Consider the following 18,677-nt stretch of genomic DNA (forward strand, 5'->3'; position numbering starts at 1 on the left):
GGCACTTCAAAAGTCTTTGATAGAGGTTCCCCCCTTCAGAGAAGAAAACAGAAGTCACGTCTTCCATCCCATAAAGCATTCTTTTTCATGAAATAAGCAAGACAATGTAAACATCATCAGCAACATTCAGACCAGCTCTTTTAGCTTAAAGAATTTAGCTGAAAAGATTAAGCAAAATCATGATTATGCATAAGTGTTTCTCTGCAAGAAACATCTGACAATATCCCATTCTGCTCCAAAACTAAACAAAGATTAGCATGGACATATTTAATACTCTATACCTGAATGGTCCTCCTTTGGTGTACAGTTCTTCTGGGAAATCACTGTGACATACAGCCTGCTACTGCAATTAACTATGCAAGAAAGAAGAATTAAACTGACTATGAATAATTAATACCCTATAATACTGCTTCATAACGGAAGTCTGGCTGAATATTCCTGCAGATGACATATACCTAAATACAAGGCTCAACACAACTGGTAGTTTTACTTTTATGACAGAACCTGAAACATCAAGTAACTTCACGGCTGGTGCTCAGTTCATGAGAGGGTGTCAACCACCTGTGCCTCTCTTCTCCTGCTCCCTGCCCCTCAAGCTTCATAAAGCAGGGAGATATGCAAGTGTGGCATCAGTCACTGCATCACTCATCTACATCTTGCAGGTAAGAGGCTTCCCAAACACTTCCCATTAAAAAAGTACAAAGCAATTATCTGACTTCCCACTAGAGAGAATAAAGCAAATATGATGCAACAATTATGCACATGATAAGATCAGGCTAAGGTGGTGAGAAAAAACAATTAAAAAATGTTGCAAGAGCTAAGGAATGCAGGTTACTTTCCCATAATCTATCTTAACAAGAAAGATACCACCAATTCAGAGAGCAGACCTTCCTGTTTCAAGTTTACTGGTTTGGAGGCTACAGAACATCAACTGTAGCAAAGCCACAATTGCGTGGCTGGGTACACAGCACAGCTCCAGTACAATTCTCCTTTTATTAGGTCCGACTGAAAGCAACAATTAAAAATAGGTGCTTTTTTTCCACCAAAAGAAACCCTAAAGAGCCTAAATTAATATTTACCTAAGTCCTCACAAAGCTGGTGTTGGGCTCTTGGCACTTTCCACTGGACGCCAGGTCAGGTCAGCTCTGTGCTGATTGACACTGGTTACACGCATGGGATGGAAATCCCTAGTTCCTCTCAGTTTATCCAAGCAGCACAGCACATACAAACACCACCCTGCAGCAAAGTGCTACTTTTAGACTGATATATGTGAAATAAAACCATCATTTGTGATCACTGAGGTGGAACGGGGCACTACTGCTGTATTTGCTGAAGGCCAAAGCCCTACATGTCCCCCAGCAAACAGCCCCGTATGGCTCTGGCTGCTAGATCCACCAGGAGGGTTCTCCTCCACAGCACACACAAACCAAGGGTCTTTCTGCACACAGCCAAAGTTGTTTTGGAAATATGCTAGCTTAATATTAATTTTCTATTAAAAATTAATAGGATTAAATGAAGCTCATGAGCCAGCAGGCACAGTTATTTTGCTGACGCACTTGTTGCCCGGAGCAGTGGGCTGCAGGATGGACTGCGGGTTGGGCTGCAGGATTTCTGCAGGATGATGGCCACAGGGTCCATGTGCTGGCCAAGGTGGGTAGTGGGGCACTTTCCCTTTCATCCCCAGTGGGATCCTGTGCTCCCCTCACTGCCTCTGCTGGCAAATGGCTTGTTCCCCTGGTCAGACACTGATGGGGAAGGTGGAGCCCACAGAGATCATGTTGGTAAAACCCCAGTGCCTTCTCACTTGAGATCCAATCTTCTGGGCACTGTCTCTGATCCTTGCCCATGGGCACTTATGCTTCTTTCTTACTGTGAGAATTAATCCCCCTCCCAATAAGCATCCTGCAGATGGCCAGAGTTTACATAAGCCAAGTTTAACCTTCAATCACCATTTATGTTAGCAGAACAGAAAAAAAATTAACCATGGTGCAACAAAAATGTCTGTATCTGCATTTCTCATTATACCAGGAAACACACCATGTGGCAGTATTTCCAAGCACCTTGCTGAGAATACAATAGCCAACTGACTACAGCTTTCATTTTGAGCAGTGGGTGCAAGAGCAAGGCACTGAGGTTGTCAACGTTGAGGGATGAGGATGTGAGAATTAAGGAAAATAAAGTGATGTACATTAGCAACGATAACACAAATGTTAAGAATTAGAAAAACAGTCACCTTAAAAATTTGAAATTTCATGATCTCTCCTACTTTTTAATGGCTTAGCCTACTTTCTCCAACCTAATTTGCATGATCAAAATAGGCCTCCTGCCAGGAAGCTTTAAAATGGAAGCCCCCCATTGAGACAAGACTCCCTTCACCATATGAGACTGAAGGACTAATAACTGTTCCTAAAAACATTTTAAACCCATTAATGTTGTTTACTAAACATTTATTTAGAATTAGTGCAACTATCAGAATTCTCTTTATCATACTCTACTAAAGCATTTTATAAAAGGTCTTGGTGGAGGTTCAGGTATTCCCTAAATACCTGTACGAGCTTCAACCCCCTACAAAAAGCTGAGCACCCTCACACTCCTGCTCTGCACCATCCTGAATGTTTTCCATCCAAAAACCCCAAAGCCTTCTCCAATCTCCATCCAGACAATTCCCAACAGCACTTTGGGGTATCAGGCTGGGCAGCTGGAGGCAGTCCACCAAGGTGCATGGGGCAGCCAGACCCCAGCAATCTCTACATGTGGCAATTAATTCTATCTGCTGAAAAGAACTCAGGCTACTACCAGAGTAGTATAAATCTCAATATTCCTGATGTACAGAAGATCTGGATTCTGGTAGAAATACACAGTGCTTTATACAAATTTATCTGAGCTATGTTATCCTTTCAGTGCCATCTGCACAAAACCAGAGTTTAATCTAAGTGTTGGAAACGAAAATAAATCATTTTCTCTGTATCTGTGATCTTGTCAGAGACAGACGCCACAAACTCAGAGCTGGCTAGTGCTAGTGCAGGCTTGTCTAGTTAGAAACAAAATTATATCCACATCAACATGATTTATTTTTAATAAAAAATAAGCCAAACCAGACCCGTAATATTGAAATAGTTTCAGCCAGCACCCTCTCAGCCCACAGAAGAAATAATATATGGCATTACATTGTCAAAACAAAACTGGAATTGGCACCATCATTTCCCTTAATAAGGAATGGCACAATCAAGAGATACATTTTAATTGCCACACATAATGAAAAGTTCCTGTTCATTCTCCACTTGCTGTATTTACTGCTAACAAAACACACGACTGTAAGGCCCAGTAGGTTATTATCTGGAACCGTTCTTTTTGGCGTGTTCTCACTCCACCACATTGTTAAGAGTGACCTTAGCTCCCAAAACCATGCAAAAAATGGTACATCTCTGTCCTGCATGAACTACTCTGGGCCCTCCAGCTGTACTTCTCAAAGCATCTTGGTCTGAGCATCTCCTGTGAACAAGGACCTCACAGTAATTAGCACATACTGGAAACTCAACTAATATAAACGCAGACCCTCCAGACAGCACAGCCCACAATTTGAGAAAACTTCGTCTCAGAAGACCACCTGTTTGTAACCTTTGAAAGTCAACAAAGCAGATAAATTACATTCTCCCTGAGTGCTGCAAACAAGAGAAATTAATTACTCCTCCTTGAATTCATTCTCCAGCCAGCAGCTGTGACTAAAGGTTCATATAGGACCACTGAAAGCACCAAAACTGTTTTATTTTTCTATGTAGAGTAGCTTCTGAACTCACTGCTGTGAGATTGCAATGGATTTTCTTTGGCAAGTCAAGCAGTCTAAAGCAGAGATTATAGAAAATAAACACTAAACCTTTTTAGATTTAACTTTCCTCCATGGACTGGTTTTATGTGCTTTCATTGAAAATGTTACATCAGAACAAAATCAGATTTAATTGGCCCTTAAATAACTGAACAGCCACTTTAATTTATTTCAGCAGCAATAATTCATAAATCAAACAGCTGAAATTCTAGCACAGAATGACAAGTAAATAGAGCATAACACACTGAAGGAGTGTATGAATGCCACACAGTGAAAGGTGATTTTTCTGAAACTTGGTGTGTCGCCATTTTATGGACATCACAAAGCTACCACCATATAACCACTTAGAGCTAAAATCTGTCAGCCCGGGGATGCTGGACAGTTTTTCAGCAGTAACTGCTTGACAAACCCAAAGAATGACAGAATCCTTGCTCAACTGGAACTACTGGGAGCATGGCTGGGATTTTTAAACGTGGATGCAATTTCCCCCATGCACACTAGATGGAAGTATGCAAAATCTTAATTCTTTCCTGCCTCAACTTAAATTTAAGTGGTTGCAATGCTGGACTTTCACATTTTTAGCAGCCTTCTTTTGGTTCTTCATTGCTAACTCCACTCAGTTAATAAGTAAGTTAATAAGTAAGCAAGAAGACACCCTGAAGTATTAAACTAAGCTTTGTTGGAAATTAATAGTAAATATGAGAGAACACATATCAGAAATATTAAATATAACTCTGAAGTACATGCATTCCATTTCTAGTATATTTAAATAGCAACCACTAATGAGATCTTTCAGACAAATTGAAGCTACATTTTTTAAATGTTCAGGTTATTTTAACCAAACAATAAGTCTAAAAATAGCATCTTCTCAATGAATAGAAACAGAGAATACAAAAGGTATGACAGGTTTCATAGATGCCGTTGCAGTTTTGACTGAAAAGCCCTAAAATTTCTAGAAAATACTGAGAGCAGTACAGAGAGAGCAACCTGAAGTCTCGCAGGAGCTCAACACAGATCAGAGAAGCAAACTTGAATGGGATTAAATTACAGACAAATCTTCCGGAAACGATCTTAAAAGTGACTTGCTCCAAAACAAGCCATTTCTAAACTTAAACACTGAAGAGTTCAGACAGGAAATCTAAAAATCCTGGTGTGACCAGGAACAAGGCACTGGAAGAGCTGTTTTCCTTTGCCTGCTCTGGCCTTTTCACATATTGATTTTCCTCCAAGCTCATTCACAAATGCTCAGCATAGTTGTGAACAATTTAAAGCCAAAGGATGCATGAATTACCAGCTCTAGGAACACATCACCCTTTCTAGGCAACAACTGAGGGCTTTGCTGTAGCTGAAGGAAAAAAACCAAACAAAACCAACAATTCAGAATCAGAACAGACTGATGAGCTAGAAGAGGACAAGCAATTACCTAACTTTCCTGTCCACAATGAAGCAAATACATACAACATTCCTCTAGCTTGGAAGACCATAAACTAAGGAAGACAGTGAAAGAACGGAAAGATGAATGAAAAGCCATGCTGGATAGATGAATAGTAAAGTAGGCAAGAAGTCCCCTTTCCAGATATTAAGAATGTATGTTTTTTCCATTCCAGAGTTTTAAAAAAAAGACTATCAGAGGAGGAAGTTTATTTTGAAGAGAGAATGTGTTTAATTTTTGTAAAAAAAGTCTCATGCAATGCTATTTCCATCCAATAGAACATAAACTATATATATACACATACACACAAAGTATTGGCTCAAGACAGTATCGCACATTTTTCAAAGCATTCAGCATGCAGAAACTGCCTCCAGAAAGGAACAGAATGAGTGGCAAGGCAACAGTAACAGGAAAGGGCAGGACTCTGATATCCAAGTCCTCCAAAATGCACGCTTGAAGTTTAACAAAATGAAGGCAAGAGGGAGAGCAGGATGCAGCAAAGGATCCGCAGGGGTCAGGGAAAATAAAAAAAATTAAAAATTCTACAGCACTGAACACTGACTCGGGATATTTTACCAAGTAAAAACACACACAATTCCTCCCCCCCCTTTCCTCTGCTCTGTGCTCTCCCTATAGCAGTAATTTTTCTCTGCCAGGAACCCCACACTCACCATATAGAAAGAAACTGCCCAGGGGAGGCTGTGCGTGGCTACCATCTTAGCTGAGGAGCACAGGACAGAGAGACTGCCCAAGTATGAGAAGCAAAATTGCAGAAAGCAACTGGATACTAGATGCACTCTGAACAGCAGAGCACATTGTTTCACCTATTTCCACTTGCTCTCACATGGTTCCCAAATTAGAAACAATCAGAATCCTGCTGGAAACAATATACGGCACCTTAATTGGGTTGGCTGTGCCACAGACGTCAGCAACGTATCACTTGGTATATCATTTTTTGACCATTTTTTCTTTTTTTTTAAATACTAAAAATAGCTTCACTTTCATGGTTCACCTTTTCTGCATTACATTACTACAGACATCGTAAGATACCTTCTCACTCATTGCACACTAAAGATGCTACAGAGCCTGCTCCCACTGGAAGCAAGATCTGTCATCTAATTCAACAGAATTTTACTTAAAGGTCTGCCTCGGATGCGTTGCAATTACAGAAAACCTGCTTTCTAACAAATTTCCCTACAGTATACCCATCAATGCATTTATTTAAAAGCCTGGAGCAGTTCACTTATCTCTAAATACATCAATAACCCAGACGTTCAGCTCAACTGCTTCACGCATTCCAAACACGCCACCATCCACGGGCTCAGGGACTGAAAACTTGCATTAAAAATCTCTCCCAGTTTTCATCCCAGGTTTATTACCCCATGTAATAAACCCCTGCTACCCCCTACCACAACCAGACTGCAACCATGCTACAGTCTGGTGAAATTGATTCCAGTAATGGAGTATCATCATTTTCTTCATGATCCCTGGAAACTTGGACTGATCTTCAAACACAGTACAAACGAGTTAAGCAATGGGAATGTGTAAACTATGCTTAATTCCTGAGCACAATGGAGAGTAATTATAACAACAACATACCAAACACAAAATGAGTAGGGTGCCATTAAGAAACACCCAAACAGAATGCACCAAATAAAGAGGAAATGGCCTGTAGAGTCCAAGGACCTGGATCAGCCTCAGACCTCAGTCATCGTTTTTGGTTTTTTTTTAATCTAAACTACTAAAAACATGGAAAGCAGGAAGTGACAAACATGCCACTCTGTTAGCTCCAGGTGTTGGCAAGAACAAGGCCAAGCTACACCTACTGGGATGGTCAGCTTAGCTTTTGAGGAATATACACCACGGAAAAACATCTTTGGGCAAAGCGAAACCTGACTTTTCTAGATGCCTGTCAGAAGAATGCCTTTGCAGGAGCTCTGCTCCTCAGCAGCTCAATCACTATTTGGGTAGCAGTGTTTTTTAGAAAGAAAAAAGATGAATAGTGTGACAACCTCATTTTAGCATTCATGTTCAAAGTAATGATCTGCAGTTAAAAGAAAAATTGCTCAAAGATCGTTATGGTTAAGATTTTAGTACGACTCACAAAATACAAGGGGAAAATGGGAATATGGCATACCACACAAGGAATAAAAATGTAAATTATTCACTTAACTTCCCAGTTTGAAGCATTTAAAATGCTGAAGACTGAAAGCAGGGTGATACACTCCATTACATCTACAGAAAACTGTGAAACCTTTACTGATCTTCAGGAGCATCTTACCCCTGAACAGCCTTCGAGAAGTCAGCAGGTCCCTGATTACAGTCTACAACACAACAGTGACCTGCCACTCGACTGTTGGGTGCAGTACATCAGTGAACAACCTGTTCTTAAGCAATTATTTAAAAGTTCTGATCATCCATTACACCATGCAGGTCAGGTTGTGGCTATGTTCTCGGTGGTCCATAGATCCCAGATTCCTGCACGTTACAAAGCTTCAGAGAAACACAGAATAGCCATTATTTCATCTCCCACTTTCATAAATCAGCAACTCCCCTGAGGATTACTGTGAGCCAACAATGTGTAGGACACAAAACATTTCAGACATGGAGGCTTTGGGGTGGGGGCAGCCAGGGCCAAACTGAAGCAGAAGAAAGATGAATGAATAAACCAAGGTGCAGAAGTATTGCACTGGGGAGGAAACACTTATGAAAAGTTTCTATCCCACATTCAGGCAGTTCAGCAAGTGCAGGTGAGGACACAAGCTAAGGCTCCTGTGCGTGGGTACAGCAGTCAGAGTTTCTGGGAAATACAGCTGCTTCAGTCCTCAACAAACCCCTTTTGCCTCTTGATCTGGTAAGAGTTCTCAGAAGCAAACAAATATAAAAGCTTATCTATCAGAAGATAACTCCAAACAAATAGAAACAAGACTTAAATGAAGGCGAACATCCAAGTTACAGAGAATGTAAAAGTTCCTTAATTTTACATTTGGAGAAAAAACAATACTATGTGGACATTCTCCAACATATTTTTAATGTTGTTAACAAAAATAGCACCCCAGGCTGTGCTCAAGCAGAAAAAGTGTGAATCTGTTTGCAATGTGAAGTGAAAGTGGGATCAAAAATAACATCTTATTAAAGGGTATTTATTTGGTGCTAAGCACATTATTTATTCAATAGAGAAGTTCACAAAATGACAGATGGGTAACTGCAAGTAAGGTCACTATTTAATGTCAGTATCAAAGCTGATCCTTAACAGAATTTAAGCACCTGCCTTTTCTTTTATCTCAGCACAAAATGAGATTTTTTTTCTTTTTTTCTTTTTCTTTCTTTTACACTTCAAAAGCCACGTAACATAACAAAATATACCCGAGCATGAAGAAAAAGAGAGCATGCCAGCATCTTTCAGCAATCATCTCTCCCTTGTCATCCATTATGTCAGATTTATCTATTTTTGCTTAATTCCTGTTCCAGCTATATGCATCCTTCTTCTCTCTAGACTACTAGGCTGGTTGGGCTTGAATTCAATATTCTTAATTCAATATTCCTAAAATCGTTGAGAAATATTGAAAATATTTGAAGTGATGCTTATAAATTACAACCTATATACCACCCAACCTTCTAGCTCCAGCTTAACCTGTGAATCCCTCGGAGATGGGTTAATTTCTGGTTTCTTCACCACAGAAATTCTACCCTAACACACAGTGTAAATACCCTTAGGAAAATAAAAAAGCCTTTCTTTTATTTTCCCCCAAAAGCCTAGATACTGTATTTATTGCAAATCTTACCCTCTTTTTGTCCTACCTCTTTCTTGCATTTGGTCCAAATATTCTATTACTAAAAATTACCAATAAGCTAACTGGCTGCAGCCTGTTTCCTATTACAGCTGCTTTTCTTTTTCCAGTTTTCAGACCCTCTGTACTGGCTTTACAGGACACCAGACCCACCTGTACACTCTCCCTGCATTCTTCACTCCACAGGCTGCTGGCTGGGAGAGCCTGCTCTCTCCACCTCTGATATCTGTAACATGCCTCAACAGTGTCTTTCCCTACTGCTTTATACATTTACTTAAATGAACAACTTCAAATTCTTTAAGTGGAAAGAGACCTGATCAGAAACACACGAGCTGAAAGGAAAAAAAGCAACTATCATCACTATGTTCCCTTACTGCCTACGTAGCACCCATCACAGAATTTTCTCAGTTGGCTGCTGAGTCAGACAAAGTTTCTACAGTGCACACACACAAAATCATGAAGCCTGACACGTCCAGGAGGATTTATTCAATCACAAAGTCATCACTGTTGCTCCAGCACAAATGACATCACTTGGGAACCAAACCTCATCTACTGAGAGCCTGTTCTCCAGGGTAACAAAGAACTGGGCTGGTGCAATCAAGAGGTAAAAAGTATTGTTAAAAGTTCTCCAAGTTAAACTTAAGTTTTTTTGAGATGTTAGTTGGAATTAAAAAGAATTAGGGCTATGATAAGAAAGGAGGATGAATTATTGCTGAAATAACAAACCTGTGCCTGCAATTTATCCTCAAACTTGTACCCAGCAACTAGAGGTGATACCACGAGGAGGATAAAACATCCCTAAAACCTTGCAGGTGCTGTTCTGGGGAGATGATGTGCTGCAGAATCGAAAGCATTTAAGTACTTTTGCTTGCACGAGTGGCCTGAAAACAGATAAGTGAAGCTCTGCAATTTTCTTCACGCTTGAAAAAATGGTTGGTAGGGAATAAAACCGACGAGAAACGTATCAACGAGACACCTCTTGCGAAAAGACGCTTTTCCCGGGTAAGAATTACACAAAGGATTCGCACACATTGCAAACGCAATCCTCTCCAACCCCCACCCTCCTGCCTTTCCTCTTCCCCCCCACCCCTTCTGTCGCGACGGCTGACGTATTATCGCGATTCCCGCCGGGGATTTGATATCAAGGGAAAAGGTATTTCATGCTCTGAGTGCCGGGGGTTACAGAGGGGCCTGGGCGGGCTGTCTGCTCCTCACAAGGACGAGCCGGGAAGCTGTGGAGGCCCCTGGGGGAGGTCGGGGCCGCTGCCGGGAGGTGGCTGAGGGACGGGACCCGGGGACGGCGATGGCCGTCCCCGCGCCCCGTCCCTCAGCCGCCTCCCGGCAGCGGCCCCGCAGCACTGTCGCGACAGGAGAAGAGCCACGACAACGGGGATACCCCACTTTACCTCAGAGAGCTGGGGGAGGGGACACCCAGGAAGGACAATGAGAAGGGGGGGGGAGGTGTGGGGGGGTGTGGGCCGCGCCGGTCCCGCCGCTGTGTGAGAAAGCAACGAGCCGTTTAACCCTCCCATACTTACTCTCGGTGCCCTTGCCCGGGCCTCATGGCGCCGCCGCCGCTGTGCCCGTACCGGCCCCGTACCGGCCCCGCCGCCGCTCCCCGCCCGCCCGCTCCGGCCGTGGTGGCTGCGCCAGCCGCCCCCGCGCACGCGCGCTGCCCGCCAACCGCCCCGCCGGCCCCGCCCACCCGCGCCTGCGCAGAGCGCGACGGAGGGGAGGGCCCGCTCCGCAGCGCCCTCTGGCGGCCACCGGGAGTGCGGCACCACCCCGGGTTTCGGGGTGTGTGTGGCGGGTGTCAGCTACGGAACCCTCCCCCCGGGATTCTGAGAGGGAGGGAGGGGTTCTGAGGGAGGTCCCGGTTCTGATGTTCAGACTAAGAACCAGCCCCCACCCTCCTAAAGTTCATTAAACCTCCGCCCCGCTGGTGGAATTTGTAGCCATGCGATGGGCTTGCCCCGTGGTCATTAAGGTAATCAGCAAAGCTCGTTTAAAAAAGGAGGTTGGGAAGTGGAGAGAGTTGATTGCTTGTCATGCCTTGGGGTATTTCCATCGCTCCCAGGTCCGGGGACGGCGTAGAATTGTATTTGCTTGTGGCTGAAGACCATCCAGTCCCAGCACCTGCAGGAGCCACCTGCCCCCAGACCAGGATGCTCCAAGGCCCATCCAACCTGGCCTTGCACTAAGGATGGGACAGCCACAGCTGCTCTGGGCACAGTGTCTCCAAGTCAACATTCCAAGTCCTCAGCCCACCTGGAAGAAGCCTGCACTGAGAGTCCATGTCAACCCAGCGTGACCCCAATCCCCTGTGCACTAAGGGAACAGCTTCCCCTTGTACCCCCCAACCCAAAACACACCTCTGGCCCCTCAAATTTGGCACACTTGCCCCTTTTTCTTCCCTCCAAATTGTAACCTCCAAAAAACATAGGAAAGGCAAGCTGAGCTAGGCTGGGAAGAAAGGAGGAAAGACACAAAAGGGTCCCAGTCTTGGTTGGAATAAAAGAGATGGAAGGTGGCCGGTGCGAGGGTTGGTTGACAGGAAGGACAGAGAACAAGTGCTTGTGCCAGGACCTCATTTTATTGCACCAAAAATACAAAAGTTCAAGAGAAGTGTTCAAGGGACCACAGTGTCCCCTGCTCAAGGCACTCCCAACACACACCAGATCCACATTTGGATCATCAGGGGCCCAGGCACACACCAGTGCCACGTTCCACCATGCCCTGTGCCAGGGGCCCTGCAGAGCAGCACGTGGTGTCCCAGCACTGCTCCTCCAAGACTTCATTGTGCCCTGACCTGTACTGGTTGCTCTCCATCCCTGACACTCTGAACCTGCTGCTATTCCCACTTGAGGCTTCTCTTCAGCTGTGACAGCCTCTGTGTTTGTCTCTGTGACCCTGCTCCAAAGAGCAACGACTTCACAGAACACTGATGTAACCAACTACTCAGGCATCTTCACCTGTGGTTGCTTCTCTGATGTCCATCCCTGGCTTCCACAAGATAAGCTGCTGTAGAAAGTCTGGAGATTTTATTATCTGGGGAAATGGCCCAAACTGAAATACATATTCTACTTCAGCCAGCTATATGGATTCCAAAATCCTCTGCTTCTGGACTCAACAAAGGTGCCAAGATACCCACGGGGGACAATGGGAACGGTTTCTCTGAGAGCTCAAAGGCCATCAGAACACAGCCAAAGAGCTCAACTCTTCATCTCCACCCTGAGCTTCAAGTGGACATCACACAGGAAAACATTCATCAGGTCTTGGCCAGCTTCCTGAGCAATCCTGCTGATAGTCTTACCTCCTCTTCCAATCAACATCATCTGTATCAAAACCCAGAGAGAAGATCATCATACCCATCCCTACATTGCTGAGGAGGAATCACAACGAAAGGGGAAACCCCAAGATCAAACCATGTCAGAGAGGGGTGTCACTGAACACCCTGTGACTGTCTCGGGCACCTGGCTCTTTCCAACAGACCCACAGCTGAGGAAGAGGGAGTCACAGCCAGATACACACAGCTGGACCCTGGGGGAACCTCCTTTCTTGCTCCCCATAACCCAACCTCTCTTCTGTTACCCACCATGTGAGACTTCCTTGGGACCACGAGGTTCTGCACGATGATGAGCTCCCCACTCGGGCCTTCCTCCCACATCTCTGTCTCCTGCAAGATCCAGTTCACACTCAGCAACTCTGGAAAGTGACTCAGGATCCAGACACACTGCTCCCTTGGAGCCACCACCTCTGCTCCCTGACACAATTGGCCCCCTCTTCAACCACACAAAGGGGTTGGTATTTCAGGTGAACTTCATGATCATAAAGGTCTTTTCCAAGTAAAATGATTCTAGGATTCTACAATTTCCAGTAAAACAGCTCAAAGGCAAGCCTGCTTGCACATGCTTCCCACCTGGATCACACCGTAGGGCACCTCCAGTGGCAAGTACTCCAGGATCTTCTCCCTGATAATGTTATCACAGATCTCTTGAGGTGACTGGCTGGTCAAGACCCCGCTGTGAAACTCCCAAGGGCCTGGTTTGGCTTGCATCAGGAGGTACCTCTGCCAGCACAAAACAGACCACACCCATCAGCAGTCCCCTACCACTCTCCCGGTGTCACCAACCCTTGTGGTTGTGAAGTGCCAGGGTTCCACAAGGTTAAGAGCACACCCATCTCAAAGTGTTCAGTTACCTTGAGTGTATCCACCTCCTCCCCATGAAGAGCTGCCAGCATGAAGATCTCCTGGAAGCCCGGCCAACCTTTCATATTTTTTAGATCTCTGGGTCCATGGTGCTTTGGCCCTTGTGCTCCTTCTGTGACAAGGCCAGACTCGGAAGCCCTCACATCACTGCTGTTGTCCAAGCTGGAACCTTCTGGGCCTTGAGATGCTTCCTGCAGGCAGTGAGACTCAAGGATCCCCTTCGTGGGTGAGGAAGCCTCAGTGACTGGAGGAGAACCCTTTGCTGAAGAACTGGAACGGTGTTTAAATGCAGACTCTGCTTCCAGTTTCTTTCCATTTACAATTCCCTCTGTTAGCTCAGTTACAAGTTCCAGCAGGAGAAACTTATTCTTTAGCAGATCTACCTAAAGTGAGAGAGGTGTGAGGGATTTGTCCTAAATGAGGCTGGCACCTGGGCTGTGGATTCAAATGAGTCAGGAGAACCCCTCCAGGGCAGGCAGCTGCTGCAGGCCCAGGCTTATGGGAAAGAACCAGACAGTTTTCCCACCAGAGGCCAAGCCAGAGTGTGTCAGCAGCTCCAAACTCTGTCAACCTGACAGCAACACCTTCTCCCTCTGCTTTGCACCACCCATGGTGCCAGCTTCTCTACTCAGGCAGATTTAAAACCTGTCTGTACCCCATAGCTTCAGGAATGGAACAAAAAGACACACACCTAAGTACCTTGGAGCAGAGAAGGAAATTGGTGTTTTTCAAACACTCAGGCCCAGTGACCTGAGAACATCTCACTGCTGACACCAGGCTGTGCACAGCACATTGCAGAGGGCAGAAAGGAAAAGCTCCTCACTTACCTTGTTCAGAACCAGGACACTGGGGATCTGAGGAAACTCAGAAAGAACCTTCAGCACCTCTTTGCTCAGAGAGTTTCGCGTCCAGTGATCCGACACGTCCACCAGAACCAGAACTGGCAGAAGAGAGTGAAGTGATGAACCTGCACTTCCCTAATGTTCATTTCCAGTTCTTCTGTTGTCTATGGTCACCTCCCTCCTGCTGCTACTTCTCTCTTCTACAGGAGAGCACAGGCATGGAACCCAAAGTGAGCATTTTAATGGATAAAACCCAAGCTGTCCCCCCTTGGCACCAGGCAGTTCTCATTCTCTGCTCAGATCAGCATTTCAAATATTTTCACTGCCCTTCTCTCCTAGTTCATGGCCCCAGGGCTGCCTTTAGTGCCCAGCAAACACCCAGATACCCCAAATCCAGGTCTGAAAACTTCCAGGGCAGATAAAGAGTTTGACTTGATACAAGAGGAGTTGAGTACCCACCTAAATCTGCGTGTTTCATGCTCTCCCATGGGTCTGTCAGCATGGCTTCATCTAGTTTGTGCCTGAAGGACAAATGCAAATGAGTAAAGCAGTCACAACTGATCACCACTGTCTTCCTTCCCCTCAAAGTAGGGGAAATCTGGTGTTTTCCTCATCTCAGCTCATACAAAACTGCCTCCCAGCCTGTTACAGCCCTTGTTACAAAGAATCAAACACGAGAGGGCTCAAGGGCTGCCACAGCTCTGTGTGCTACCAAAACTGACAACAAAAAACTCAAAATAAAGCTAAAAAATACACAGCCCTGCCACTTCTGTTTCCCAAACTGGAAATCACTCCCTGGTTTTATCAAAAACAGATGGACAGGACCCTTCCCACTCTCCCCACAACAGTGCTGATACCTTTTGGCTTTCACAGGGTTAGTGAGGCCTGGTGTGTCCAAAATGATCTAGAAAGCAGAGAGACAGATTTTGTCAGCTTGCCTGCATCTCATGGCCAAGCTCAAACTGACATTTGTGCAACCAGAAGTGACCCTGAGGGACACAAGTGAGAAAACATCACACTTTCTGGCTCAGGCTCCCCAGTCCCCTGGGCAGGAGCAGCTCTGCAGCTTTACCAGCTGTGTGTCCTCACACGTGACAACGCCCCGGGCCTTGCATCGGGTTGTGTGCACCTTCTTAGAGACAGGGAAAACCTGTAAGAAATTAAACACGTTGTGCAGCCAGAATATGTAAAAAAAAAAAAAAAAAAAAAAAAATTATAAAAAGCAGCTCAGCAGCCTGAACTTGTGTCTGCACCCCAGCTTTACCTTTCTGCCCAACAGTTGATTGGAGAGCGTGGACTTCCCAGCATTGGGTGCTCCGATGATGGCAATTCTTAAAACCTTTGGGTTCTGGGGATGGTCAGGCTGATCTTGTAACAGACGGGCTTGTTCCTCTGCCAGAAGAAAGGAGCTTGAAGATCTCAAAAACCCTACCATGGGTCAGGATCATCCATCCCAGTGATGGCACCCAGGCAGCAACTGGTACCACTCACCTTTGTTGGTGGCAACGGGTGGTGGGTGCTGGCCCAGGGTGTTGCTTGGCTTCTCATCAGGGATGCCCAGGATGCTGCCCAGCGCCGAGCTGCTCCCACTCCAGCGGGTGGGGAGCACGGGGGCCCGTGGGGAACAGCGCTGCAGGAGACGGCCTAAAACGACAGCACCATCAAACACTGCGTGTACTGAAAACGCCCCAAAACCGTATTGTCCTCTTCCCGTTCACCGTAAGGTGTCCGAACAGCTCTCCCCCCTCACCCAAGGCCTCTGGGCCGGACCCTCTCGGCCCGCCCGGCCTCACAGTCCCAGCTCCGCAGCGGCTCGGCCACCAGACCTGCCCCAGGAACGGGCCCCAAGGACTCGGCCGCCTCCAGAGCAAGACCTCGGCCCCAGCCGCGTCCGCCTCACCTGTCCCTGTCCGGAGCGGCCCCGCTGATGCGGCTCTCACTGCCCAGCGCAGAGCCCGGGCCGCGGCCACAGCCACGGGGGCCGCCATCTTGCTCTGCGCGAGGCAGGCTGGGAGCGCGCGCGGCACCCATCCTGGTTGGCGGAAAGCGGAGCGCGGAGACAGGGAAAGGGCAGGGCCAGAGCGCCCCTCCCTGCCGCGTGGGGCTGTGGGAAAGAGGCGAGCATGGGCGTGGACGCGACAGCGCCCCCTGCCGGCCCCGCTGCGCGGTGCAGGGCGGTGTCTCCCAGTGTTCCCAGTGCCCCCCAGTGCCCCCCAGTGCTCCCTGTGCCCCCAGTGCCCCCCAGTGCTCCCAGTGCCCCCCAGTACCCCCCAGTGCTCCCAGTGCCTCCCAATTCTCCCAGTGCCCCCCAGTGCTCCCAGTGCCCCCCAGTGCCCCCCAGTGCTCCCAGTGCCTCCCAATTCTCCCAGTGCCCCCCAGTGCTCCCGGTGCCCTGCCACACAGACCGATGATCCCAGTGAACCCCAGTGCCCGCTACAAAACTCTGCAGTGTGCTCCAGTGCTGCCCAGTGGCCCCAGCAACACACGTCATGGAGGGCACCACGCCTCAGTGAAATGCTCCCCAGTGAAACCAGTGCTCCCAGTTCCCCCCCTGCAACCCAACCCCATGCATCCCAGTGCTCCCTCTGCACACCAACGCATCCCGATGCTCCCAAACTCTCCCCAGTACCCCCCACAATGCACTCCAGTGCTTCCCAGTTCTCCCCAGCACTCCCTGCAATACTCCCCAGTGCATTCCAGTGCCCCTTGCATCCCAGGGTACCCCTGCACCCCCCCAAGCTCCGTTGCACCACAATGTTCCCTGTCCCACCCTGCAACCCCTGAGCCCTTCCAGTACCCCCCAGTACACCCACTACTGGCCCTGAAGACCCTAGGGGACACTACGGAGAAGGAGAGATGGAGCCGTGGTGCCAAAAAAACCTTTATTGCCCCATAGCCCAACGCCCAGGCTTCATTGCTGCGTGTCTGTTGTGCCGTGTCGTGTCGTGCCGTGTCGTGCCTCGTCGTGCCGCGTGCCCGACCGTCGGCAGAACCGTTACCATTACTAAACTCAGTAATGGTAACGGTTTCCCCGCCGGCCGTGGGTCAGACCTGCCCAAACCCAAACCTCGGGGTGCCCCCAGGGCCCCTTGTCCCCTATGTCGTGACGCTCCTGTGTCGTGGCCCGGCTCAGGGCCTGTCGGCGGGGCAGCCCGGGGAGTACATCATCTATACTGTAGTGTCTCATAGCCAACTTACAGTATACGATGATATCCTGCCCGGGGGAGCCGCGGGGGAGCGGGGAGCAGCGCCTGCACGGGGGGAGAGCAACGTTAGGGACCGCAACACCGGGACCATCATGTCCCCACTCTGCACATCCCTGTCCTGGTTACACCACCAGGTGTGCAGGATCTTCACGGCTTCCCCACCCCAGAACCCTACCAGTCCATCACTGTCTCCCCAGTTCTGCTGCCCTGGAGCAGGATGGAAGCTCCTAAAGGCCTCTGCATCCCTTCTTTAGCCCCTCCCAGTCCCACCACCCCAGAGCAGGACAGAGGATTCCATTGCTCCTGATCCCATTACCCCATAACTCCTCCTTATCCCCCATCCAGTCCCACAACCCTTGAGCAAAACAGAGGCCCCTGACCCCAACCTCTTCCCTACCCTAACCCTGCCCCTCAGTCCCACCATCCCAGACCAGGGGTACTCCATAGCCCCCCCAGCCTCAGTAACCCCCTGACTCCTCTTTGCCCCCCCCCATCCCAATCCCAGTACCCCAGAGCAGGACAGCATCTCTCCAGGAGGTAGCACCTACCTCTGGGGGTGGCACTGGAGCTTTGCTGGGTGCTGGCTCTGCACCCGCCTTATAAAACCTGCTCTGCCTCATCTGCATATCACACATCTGCACTGCACAGCTGGACGGGGGCCCTTAACCCCTTCATGCCCGGGGGGGCACCGCCCCAAGCAGCTCCCCTCAAGCCCATGGCGGGTGTGGGGACAGAGGACTTGCAGGGGTCCATCCCCATATGAAAGACCAACCTGTGGTCACCAGGACTGTTCCCTCCATTGGTGGGGAGACCCCAAACTGTGATATGCCCATTCCAAACTGATTCCCAGATGCTGAACATGGGGGCTTTGGACATGGCAGGGTGGCAGCCCCATGGGTGTGCTGGGGTGATACAACATGGGGATGCAGGGGTCACTCTGCACAGACACCCCCAGATGAGGCACAGGCTTGTGGGTGTAGGGAGCCCATTTCTCCCCCAGGGTGTGTGGTCTACAAAACGCTGTGTTTCCAGGGCATATCTGCTCACTTGAATGTCATGGGCATGTCCCAGGGCATGTGTCTTGCTCCAAAAAAGATATTGTCCCCCAGCCTGCAGGGACACGTCCCCTGCCTACGTGCACCCCTTCACAGGGGAATGTGTCCTCTGGAGGGATGTATCCCCCAGCTGTGTGTCCCCAGAGGACATGCCCCCCTGGCCATCTGTGTCCCAAAGAGGGCTGTGTCACTTCAGTGCACACAACCCTGGTCATCCATGTCCCCTGGCCATGTGTGTCCACAAACAGCTGTGGTCCCTGGCTACAAGTGTCACTTTTCCATACATGACCCTGGTCATACATGTCACATGACTATGCA

At 48.0% G+C, this 18,677-nt stretch overlaps 2 protein-coding genes and 2 long non-coding RNA genes across 7 annotated transcripts in view; 1 reads left to right on the forward strand and 3 right to left on the reverse strand.

Moving 5' to 3' along the window:
- Window positions 1-10,713, reverse strand: part of FAM222B (family with sequence similarity 222 member B) — a 33,753-nt gene extending 23,040 nt beyond the window's left edge. Inside the window, exon 1 of one of the 3 annotated variants that reach the window (XM_071765201.1) lies at window positions 10,585-10,713. The gene's annotated coding sequence lies outside the window, so the exon portion shown is untranslated. The remainder of the gene's footprint in view (window positions 1-10,584) is intronic. The other 2 variants (XM_071765199.1, XM_071765200.1) reach the window with 2 other exon arrangements.
- Window positions 9,578-11,568, forward strand: LOC139806084 (uncharacterized). The gene is made up of 3 exons (XR_011730098.1): window positions 9,578-9,650; window positions 9,859-10,048; window positions 11,124-11,568. It is a non-coding gene; the product is annotated as an uncharacterized lncRNA (long non-coding RNA).
- Window positions 11,569-11,620: 52 nt separating this feature from the next.
- Window positions 11,621-16,234, reverse strand: ERAL1 (Era like 12S mitochondrial rRNA chaperone 1). Of its 2 annotated transcripts, none has more exons than XM_071765207.1 (11): window positions 15,999-16,234; window positions 15,590-15,742; window positions 15,363-15,490; window positions 15,171-15,248; window positions 14,956-15,002; window positions 14,558-14,619; window positions 14,084-14,196; window positions 13,247-13,639; window positions 12,966-13,115; window positions 12,642-12,722; window positions 11,621-12,381 (listed from the first exon to the last, which is right to left on the reverse strand). In XM_071765207.1, the coding sequence occupies exons 1-11, from the start codon at window positions 16,084-16,086 to the stop codon at window positions 12,259-12,261; spliced, it is 1,416 nt and encodes a 471-aa protein (XP_071621308.1). In that variant the 5' UTR covers window positions 16,087-16,234; the 3' UTR covers window positions 11,621-12,258. The 2 variants fall into 2 exon arrangements, with proteins under 2 accessions (XP_071621308.1, XP_071621307.1); XM_071765206.1 differs by having other exon boundaries at window positions 15,590-15,766.
- Window positions 16,235-16,966: 732 nt separating this feature from the next.
- On the reverse strand, window positions 16,967-18,296 carry LOC139805950 (uncharacterized). The gene is made up of 2 exons (XR_011730060.1): window positions 17,853-18,296; window positions 16,967-17,349 (listed from the first exon to the last, which is right to left on the reverse strand). It is a non-coding gene; the product is annotated as an uncharacterized lncRNA (long non-coding RNA).
- Between the last annotated feature and the right edge of the window lie 381 nt (window positions 18,297-18,677).

The sequence above is a fragment of the Heliangelus exortis genome, chromosome 21 (assembly GCF_036169615.1).
Source record: "Heliangelus exortis chromosome 21, bHelExo1.hap1, whole genome shotgun sequence".
Classification (NCBI taxonomy): domain Eukaryota; kingdom Metazoa; phylum Chordata; class Aves; order Apodiformes; family Trochilidae; genus Heliangelus; species Heliangelus exortis.

Coding starts and splice junctions, on each gene's coding strand:
- ERAL1 (XM_071765206.1), bottom strand. CDS start 16,086: ATGGCGGCCCCCGTGGCTGTGGCCGCGGCCCGGGCTCTGCGCTGGGCA. Junction 14,620..14,955: donor AACCCTGTGAAAGCCAAAAG/GTATCAGCACTG, acceptor TTTGTCCTTCAG/GCACAAACTAGATGAAGCCA. Junction 13,640..14,083: donor GTGTCCTGGTTCTGAACAAG/GTAAGTGAGGAG, acceptor CTCTCACTTTAG/GTAGATCTGCTAAAGAATAA.